General features: G+C 51.5%; 3 protein-coding genes across 3 annotated transcripts; all 3 read right to left on the reverse strand.

The window, feature by feature from the left end:
* Positions 1–1,114: 1,114 nt before the first annotated feature.
* Positions 1,115–2,257, reverse strand: LAESUDRAFT_687453 (uncharacterized protein). Its single transcript, XM_040905954.1, has 3 exons — positions 2,012–2,257; positions 1,941–1,952; positions 1,115–1,874 (listed from the first exon to the last, which is right to left on the reverse strand). Exons 1-3 carry the CDS (start codon positions 2,131–2,133, stop codon positions 1,484–1,486), a joined length of 525 nt encoding a protein of 174 aa, XP_040758630.1. The 5' UTR covers positions 2,134–2,257; the 3' UTR covers positions 1,115–1,483.
* A 2,429-nt stretch (positions 2,258–4,686) lies between these two features.
* On the reverse strand, positions 4,687–5,684 carry LAESUDRAFT_739413 (UPF0016-domain-containing protein; the record flags this gene model as incomplete). The annotated part of the gene is made up of 3 exons (XM_040911003.1): positions 4,687–4,793; positions 4,859–4,964; positions 5,022–5,684. 3 exons carry the CDS (start codon positions 5,682–5,684, stop codon positions 4,687–4,689), a joined length of 876 nt encoding a protein of 291 aa, XP_040758631.1.
* A 725-nt stretch (positions 5,685–6,409) lies between these two features.
* Positions 6,410–8,252, reverse strand: LAESUDRAFT_731827 (purine and uridine phosphorylase). Its single transcript, XM_040910123.1, has 9 exons — positions 8,143–8,252; positions 8,017–8,087; positions 7,741–7,961; positions 7,545–7,686; positions 7,459–7,488; positions 7,319–7,401; positions 7,170–7,269; positions 6,771–7,109; positions 6,410–6,711 (listed from the first exon to the last, which is right to left on the reverse strand). Exons 1-9 carry the CDS (start codon positions 8,165–8,167, stop codon positions 6,664–6,666), a joined length of 1,059 nt encoding a protein of 352 aa, XP_040758632.1. The 5' UTR covers positions 8,168–8,252; the 3' UTR covers positions 6,410–6,663.
* Between the last annotated feature and the right edge of the window lie 331 nt (positions 8,253–8,583).

The following is an 8,583-nucleotide window of genomic DNA, read 5'->3' on the forward strand; positions in this document are numbered from 1 at the left end:
ATACTCGGCCTTGTCGATTGGAATGCAAGCGTGATGTGACGTGCACGACAATACGTGACACATCATGTGACAAGACGCGTCCGTCGGGCGCTTACACGTCGGTGGCACTTGCCTTTTTCTTCGCACAATGGCCAGGTTTCATATTGTTGCCTGGATTGAAGCAGAGGCCCCAAGTATCATAAGATTCTTAGATGAATATTATCACACTTCTATGCTTCAACCTCTCCCGACCGCGCTTCAATCTGAGCTGCAGATATCCGCTCCGTCTGTGCTCGCTGCCTGCTTTGTGATAGCCTTGCGACTTGACAAGACAACCTTTACGATGTCCATCATATTTACACATAGGTCAAATTATAGAGCTTGCAACAGATGGTACAGGCATGCGCTTTTCAGCCGGTGCCTTGTGAGTGGGTTCGTGACAGCTCTCACTAACAAATTTCATGATAATCCAGCGTATCTCAATATGCACGATGATGTCCCACGAACGTGCCGCCATAGTCCAAAAAGGCTGTGCTTAATAGAACGTCCACGGACTTCGGCTATTCCAATGTATCTCTAAGAATCATTGAACCTAGACTAACTCCCTAACCGCTCCTGATTGAACATCGCGCCCGCAGTCACCGAGAATCGTTGATTTCCTCTTGTCATCGTCACTCTGAGGAGAAGAAATCAACGATTCCGGTCACGCATGCTGGAGTTCTTGTCAGAATGCGCCCGCCTGTGCGCCCGTCACCGCTCCTGATGGTCCACGTTCAGACTCTCGGATACATGTCTGTGCTCCGATTGTCCGAACGGGGTCATCAGGCGCGCAGACTAACGTGCTGTAGCCCCAATGTCTACATCGAAGCCTATGCCCGACGCAGCGGCAATCGGTCAGATCCTTAAAACAAAACTCCCCGTTGTTTTGGATATCATAAATTCTTGCAGCCCGAACCATTCAAGCACAATAATCTCCAACACGTGGAGGTGGGTATGAGGAGCTGCGTTGTCATTGGACGATGACTCTTGAAGTCCAGCTGGGAAGGGAAGACACTGTATGTCCGCTTGCTTGAAGGAGTCTCACGTTGAGGCACATTGTGTGCGTACATACGCGCTTTTGCTTCCGCCCGACTAGCACAGGAAAGGTCATGTTGCGCAGGAAGAGAGAAAGCACCGGATTGAATCAAACATAGCTAGCTATGTAGGAAACCAACTATCGACGCACAAGCTGTATGCGTGAATGTTTGTCCTGAACACCGCCAGCATATGTATGTCCAAACCCAGACCAGAATGGGATATGAAGAAGACTAGTTATGGCTGGGATCATGATGTAGACGACGTGATGAGACATCTGCTGGGTAGACCGGCGCGGAAACGAAGTATCTGTGGTTTTACATAAAGCTGGCATGTCAGGTCGAAAGCTTCTCGGAAAAGTTCGACAAGAACGAGAAGGGAGACGTGATATACAACGAGAATGGTAAAGAATCTCAGTACGGCGTGACACCTACGTCTGCACTTCCTCTGCTTTCTTCTTCAATCCTTCGGCGACGGCTTCGAATCCCTTCTGCAGCCCGCTGCTCATAAGCATGCGGACAAGATACGCTCCTGGCCCTGACATCACCTCTCTCGTCTCGTACAGCGTCTTGCCGCCTTCAATGACGCTGAGTGCCTGCCATCGCACAGCACGCAGGAACCATTGTGGCATGAGGTTCTTCCATGCAAGACGGTGAGTCTCATGGTCTATCGCGATGATCATTTCAAGCGGACGAGAGGTAGGCGATCGGTTCATGTCGGGTGTAGGAGGTATGTACACTTCCATGAGAATATACTGGCCTTCCCGAGGCGTCTGGTCTGGAAGAGGATTCCCAGATGCATCCACAACTTTCTGGACATGGCTATTAGATGGATGCGTCAGCCCTTCAGCCAAACACGCCCTCGCCGAAGGAGAAAGCTGATCTTACACGAACGTATTCCTGATAGTGATATAGACTTGTGAGAAAGGTCGCAGAAAGAGACGAGCACAGATGCTCACCACTCGTGGTACGATGGAAAGTCGAGAAGGATCTCCCACAGTCCGCTAAGAGGTGCGTTGATCACGGACGATGCACTAACTGTGAGCACGCCGTCAAGTGATGGAGGAGGAAGATTCGACATGTTGAAAGCTGCTCGACAATGGGTCGGCTCTTCACTAGAAATATGGTATGATTATCGAGTATGTTGCGACCGCAAGCAGCCACTGCCTTTAAAGTAGATATCCTAGTCAAGGTCTGGACTCTGTGGTATATTACATGTTGAACTTGCCAACTTGAGAGTCTCCCTGGGGACACGGCGTGACATATTACACGTGCTTCGCGACGCGTCTGTCACGCCGCTATAATCATCGGCCGCTATGCACAACCTGTCTCTGGTCGAAAAGACCATGAACCGTCGCATCCAAATTCAAGAAAAGCCATAGTTGTCCAGAAGTCGTTACAGATCACATGAGGCGACGGCGCGGTCAAAATCACATCGGGCTCTTCTGCACCCGGACGTGCCAGAGCGGACTAGTATCCAACGTCTATCACCGCAGCCACAATCAATATACCCCTCACTTCATTGCACTGCCAGAGCTTTTCGCGTCTGCAAATCGTTTAAAGACCAGTGCGCTAGACATCCTGTGGAGGGGCCCAGGAGCATGGGTACAATCGATCCTATCTCAGACTTCTTCATCAGCAAGGATGTAGCAAGTAGTGCAACATGGCAAGTATAAATTGCATCTGCTAAACCTGAAACTGAATCTTTGATAAGAATTGGGTGTGAAGAAGTCTCCTCAGAGCAATGATCACGCTTCAAAACCTCCCGGCGTATTCTAGAACTCGCATCCGACTATTCGTCCACAGCTGAAGTATCGGCCTTTTCCTGTTCTGTTACACTGCGGCGGTGAGTAACCAATATTTTGAATTTGAAAGAGTCCTTACAATATTCTGCAGTCTGCGAATTGCGCACCTGTGGTTAATACGGCGTTAGTGCCCTTCCCTTCCTTTACTCCGCCGATTTGACATCCGTGCGTAATCTCTGACATGGACCTTACAATGAAAAATGGGCCGATGCTGCGCAACAAGTCCGATATGTTCCTTTATCGGACATATCAGGACTATCACCTTTGCAGGAGCGCTCTCTTGTTATTTGCGGCTACTTGCACGTCTTCATGCCACCTTATGATTGTCAGAATCTCTCCCGGCTCTCCATCTCGTGTTACACAATAACTTGCTATTGCTCACGCAGGAAACTTGACCGACCTCTTTGCATGCTCAGAGACATAAGAAAACGTCATTGACCTCGAGCTCGATAACCTCATTCTCACTGACGAAACCAAGTATTCCGCTCCAGAGGATATCCCAAGTCCCACTTTCACTCCTCTCTTCACAAGCTATGATGCAGAGGCAGCAAATGCAATTGTTGTCGCAAGATCCGCACACATCATCAGACCACCAATCGGCCTGCCCCTGGTGGTTGGCATCGCATTCCACTCTAAACAAGAGCTCACTCGAACTCTCACAGATGCGGAGATCGAGCGGGTTGCTCAGCGCGTGGCCTGGTGCAGAGCCGGCAATCTCCTCGTTGACACCGAAGATCCCATCGTCCGTCCGTCCCTGAGCGCCTTCGCTACTTTGCGTCTTTCCGTTGCAGATTGCAAGAAGTCCTACTTAACGTCGACGTCCAGGTCCCTCTCGCCACGGCAAGGGCAACGAGTCTCGCGCACGGATTGTGTAAGATGCTATTGGATCCGTTCACTGCGGACCCTCGCGACCCTGACGGCGTCTCGCACTTCATGTGCCTTGTTTCCGGCATCGATTTCCTTGGACTTCGAGCTTGTGGGACAGCGTCGTCGCGGACAGTTCGAATGCTTGACTTATGTGCCGACTGTCAAGTGAAAAGGCGGAGATTGCAACCCGTCGAATGACGAGATAGATGTTGCTGTCGCCCTTGAGCGGTCAGCGCATTGTACCTTTGCGGGTACCAAGCGTTTAACGACTATTGCATCCGGCGTTTATTGTGAACTACCTGGTAAACAGTGGATTATGAGAAATGTCATATGAAGCGCAAGTTGTCCCTCGTACACTCATTCGCCCAGTCCGCGTAAACAATGCTGTTCGTGGTGCACCCGCGGGCGAACTCTCCTGCCAAGGACGGCTAAGCTCGCGATGCTCCATTGCACTGACCGTCGGAGTGAGGTGGGCAGGATGACGAGTCGAAATCTTTCAGGAACAGCAGCGAAGCTCATCATCTGCCATATATGCGCAGTTCAGTTTGGTTATGGTGGCTCCGCCATCTGTCACAGGAACTCATATGAACGTCTGAAGTGCGCAGTTAAAGATGGACTACGTACAAATCATGATCCCGAGCTCTGTTGTTGCCCTTTTGTCTCAGTTCCTTTGTTCACTGAGAGCATGCCCTACCTGGGCCGCTCAATGATCCTCGGCTTTACAGCGTAAAGCGCCCCGCGAAGTACGGTGCTTGACCGGAGATGCTCGTGTAACGTATCGATCAGAATTCTCGTAAGTGGTGCCTTGGAGCTTGAGCTTGAGCATGAGGCTCCAGCATTGCATATCTTCACATGTCACCGGGAAGCTTGCCAGTTATGCAGATTATACCATAGCAATAATATTGATCCATCCATGGGCGCGTCATCTATGATAATTTTCTGTGCATCGTACGAGTCGTAAACTAATTCGCAGGATTGAAGTCCGCACTGTCCGTGTCTATCGATAAGAAGGCTTCGTAGAGGTACAGTAAACCGAATGCGAGGAAAAGCATGCTACCTGCAAGGGTGACTGGTGTCCGAGGTGAACATGTCAACGCGATGCTGCCAGGTTACGGAAGGCACACAACGGCTCACCATGCTTCACAGATATCTTTGTGGAGACATATCGACCACCGATGACGGCAAGTGCAGTGCACATCGAGTGCCCAATGACGGTTCCAATAGTGACGAGGTATACGTTCTGCGTGTGCAGCATCAATAATCACGTCCAGGAGAATCTCGCTGGAGGATAACTCACGTGCGCCGCGGCGAGCGCGATAGTGGATATTTGGCTTCTGTCACCCCATTCGCCGAGGAAGGTGAGCACGAAAGCCTGCACAAAGACAGGTCCCAAGAATAGGCTGAAGAAGTTTCTCAATGCCTCTGCATACTTCCGCGTCCGGCTTTGCATGCGTCCATTGGGTGTGCTGCCACTCGAGATGACGCTGATGCTGCGTCTATGGCCGTTCGGTCTGCCGCCCTCCTCGATCTCCTCTAGTGGGATCACATCCTCTCTGTGGTGCATCACAATGCCCGTCCCGTCGGCCATCGCTTCGTCACCCTCGATATCCTCCTCCGCCTCCTTCATCTCCTCCTCGAGCTTGTCCGCGCGCATGCTCCTGCCTTCCTGCATCATCTTAACGCCAAAGACTAAAAATAGCACAGCGGCGCATGCTTGCGTCCAGCGCTTGGGTATTAGCGTGGGCAGCAGGTTTCCGAGCTCTGCCGAGAGGAAGGACATGACCACCAGCGAGCAGAGAGCCCCGAGGAAGACGACGAGCCGGGGGTGCCGCATAGCGAGGATAGCGGCGATGAGGAAGGTCTTGTCGCCGATCTCGGAAACGATGATCATGGCAAACGAGCGGACGAAGACGCGGAAGGCGCCTTCGTCGAGTTCCGGTGCAGTATCATCGAGAGCCATCCACAGTGAGTCTGGAAGATTAGGCGTATGTGCTTTGCGTGCTGCGTAACAGCAGCTGTCCGTGAGCTGTACAGATGGTGTCCGTATTCGTTGCGAGCTTTAAGCTGGGTATCTCGATGCTAAGATAACCTGAAAGAACTTGAAAAGTCCCAGAGATGCGCTCACGTCCACGACATGGGAGGGAAGGCAAAAGAGGAAGAGGAAGGAATTGGGAAGGAAGGCAACCACTCACTGCTGGTCGGCTCTTCTTCTAGCGCTTCGCGGTCACGTGGACTGGGTGGCGCGCGAAGCGCGTGTGCGGCTGTACCACTGGCAGTGGCTGGACCGTCGAACGAATAGGGCCACGCCCCGGGATGTAAGAGGCCTGGCGGCCGTATTGAGCGATGTCTCTGTTTGAAACGAGGATTTTGGCTCAGCAAATGCATGATTATACCATCCCACTGTCTTAAGGGGAATTGAAAAGCGCATTTCGGCCATCGCGATTTCTTCGAATGTCATAATTTCCTTCGATTTCGACGAGACCAGCTCCCAGTATATTTTCAAAGACCCTTGCTAAATAATAATTTTCCAGGACGAGACAGTAGGGAGCCGTCCAAGATGGCTCTCCAAATGTGGGTGTTTGAAGGGGCAGTTGTGTGCTTTATCCATATAACTGACCGCCGCGGTGATTTGCCAGTGACGCGCCGAGACATGAAGTCGGGAAATTTATCAAGAAGATATTGCATCAAGGCATTATATTTCGCTCCATGGCGCGGACACCCAAACGGAGCGTACCGGCTGATGTATACTCAGTGAAGCAGATTCGCGGAGAATCATTGGCCAGTCAGCGCAACGATGCCAAGCGACAATAGCAAGCGACATGAGATCAGCTTCGAGCATTCAGAAAGATTGAGACCGAACTGTATTGCATGCTTATCATCGCTGATCGCATTTTAGCCTGCTCGGGAACGGGATCTAACGCTTTCAATAGCCGGCATCTTCAAAAATCCCTCAGCTCCCACACGCTACCCGCCTCGTCATGCAGCCTCTGAAAGATTTCGCTGTATAAGCAATAGAATTTCATAGATGCGCCAAACGCGGACTTACCGACGGCTCGATGCCGAAGCCAATTAGGGCCTCGAGCACCGCTTTGCCACACCATGCTTCAATCTCCGCAACCTGATCGGGCGTAATGAAGTCCTGCGATGTGCGCGAGGCAAAAACCATTTGCGCTGCAGCAGCCCGGATGCGAGGTTTCGGCATCAGTAGGTTGCCGGCCTTGTCAGAGAAGGAGACGTTCGGTGGCTGTGGTTGGTTCGACGGCGGAGGCGGAAGTGACACGACAGGTGAGACCGGGAGGGTGCTGATGGGAGGCACGCTCAATTGTTCCGCATGTCCTGAGGACGGCCAGTTGGCAGCCAGATGAAGGATATGGAAAGTCTCCATCTGAGAGCGAGGCGTGAGAATTCTGGGATGAAGAGGCAACTGCGCTGACACGGATCGTACCTCTAGCGTGGCGAGGTCGGGATGTCGAGCTTTCATGGTGTGTATCAACGTCTCGTTATGGTCGGGAAACGAGGTGATACGTCCTTGCGAAGAGTAGAAACTGCAAATAGTGAGCACCATGATTGGCACATATATCATGCTATAAGAACCTATCAGCAGACGCGTTCATTGTATGGGATACAACGGTCGTCTGGAATGTAGATGGGCGAGAACGTTCCAAGGCATCTTGTACCTATGGATCGAAGCGTCAGCGATTCTTGAAGATGATCACGACAACCAGAATGCTCACAGCACGGTGTAACTCGGGATCAGCGAGCACCTCATTGATAGATGTATGATGTCAGCAGCTCTAACGGCAGCCAATAATAAACTGACCGGTTTACTGAGTCTATATGGAGGCTCGCTTGATTGGCCAGTGACGAAGTCGAAATCGTAGTTCCTGGTGACCGCAATGCTGGATTTGGGCACGATCACAGAACCTACGGGAACATCTATCAGGGCTCCGCACGACCCGAGCCTTCGAATCGTCAAAAAAAGCTCTGCTGCATCAACCACGCATGCGTTCATTGACCTCACCACCACCATATCTCCGGTGAGACATTCCCTGACTTCCCGCACGAAGAAGTCCGCGTTCGGATAACCCATGCCAATGCTGACGATGGAGACAGGTACATTCTTGTATCTTCCGGTGATAGTCGTGAACCCGCGTTCTGATGTCAGTGTGAACGGTTTCGGCGAGTGATCTAAATAGTTGGCGATGGCATGAGCACGCGAAGGTGACCCTACTGTGACCTGAGACAGCACAGTTCAGTTTCCTATCGCTAAACACTATTCGAAGACCACTTACTATACGGTTAGCTACCTCTCCGGCGCGAATACCGAGGTGGTATACGCGTTGATCTAGAGTGCGAGGGAAATCTATCCAATATGAACTCGGTTGAGGCCGACGATGATCAGACAGCAAAAAACATACTAGCGTCGACGATGTGATCTTTCATAACCCAAATGCCGTCCTGTTCGGAGGCTTGAGATCCGGTCAAGAATACGCTCGAGACTCGAGAGACGATCGCAATTCAGTTCTGAATGATAGTCTCAGTGCAAGGCAGCCGAGCGCCGGTGTCATAGGCGCTGAATGTCAATTCACGTGACCGTAAGCGCCTATTCCTGCCATCTCACGGACCCGGTAGCCCAACGTCAACGTTCAACGTCAGCGTCCAGAGTTGCAATGCTCACCTGCGAAGGCACGTCTCATGAGGCGATGGAAAACGGATGCTAAGCTGACTTGGCCACAGCTACCAATTTTCGACTACTTTGATGCGGTGCTGAATCCTGATGCACAAACTTCAAAGGCACCTCAACACTGCAGATATCTTCTGCTGACGCCTTGGTGTGTTCCTGACTACACTCGACCAGC

The sequence above is a fragment of the Laetiporus sulphureus genome (assembly GCF_001632365.1).
Source record: "Laetiporus sulphureus 93-53 unplaced genomic scaffold LAESUscaffold_70, whole genome shotgun sequence".
Taxonomy (NCBI): domain Eukaryota; kingdom Fungi; phylum Basidiomycota; class Agaricomycetes; order Polyporales; family Laetiporaceae; genus Laetiporus; species Laetiporus sulphureus.

Bases quoted from the DNA above. Each gene is read 5' to 3' on its own strand.
- LAESUDRAFT_731827 (XM_040910123.1), bottom strand. From the start codon at position 8,167: ATGAAAGATCACATCGTCGACGCTA. The intron at 7,402-7,458 runs GTGAGCATTCTG...TTCGATCCATAG, and splicing joins ATCCCGAGTTACACCGTGCT to GTACAAGATGCCTTGGAACG. The intron at 7,110-7,169 runs GTACGATCCGTG...CCTCGCTCTCAG, and splicing joins CCGACCTCGCCACGCTAGAG to ATGGAGACTTTCCATATCCT.
- LAESUDRAFT_687453 (XM_040905954.1), bottom strand. From the start codon at position 2,133: ATGTCGAATCTTCCTCCTCCATCACTTGACGGCGTGCTCACAGTTAGT.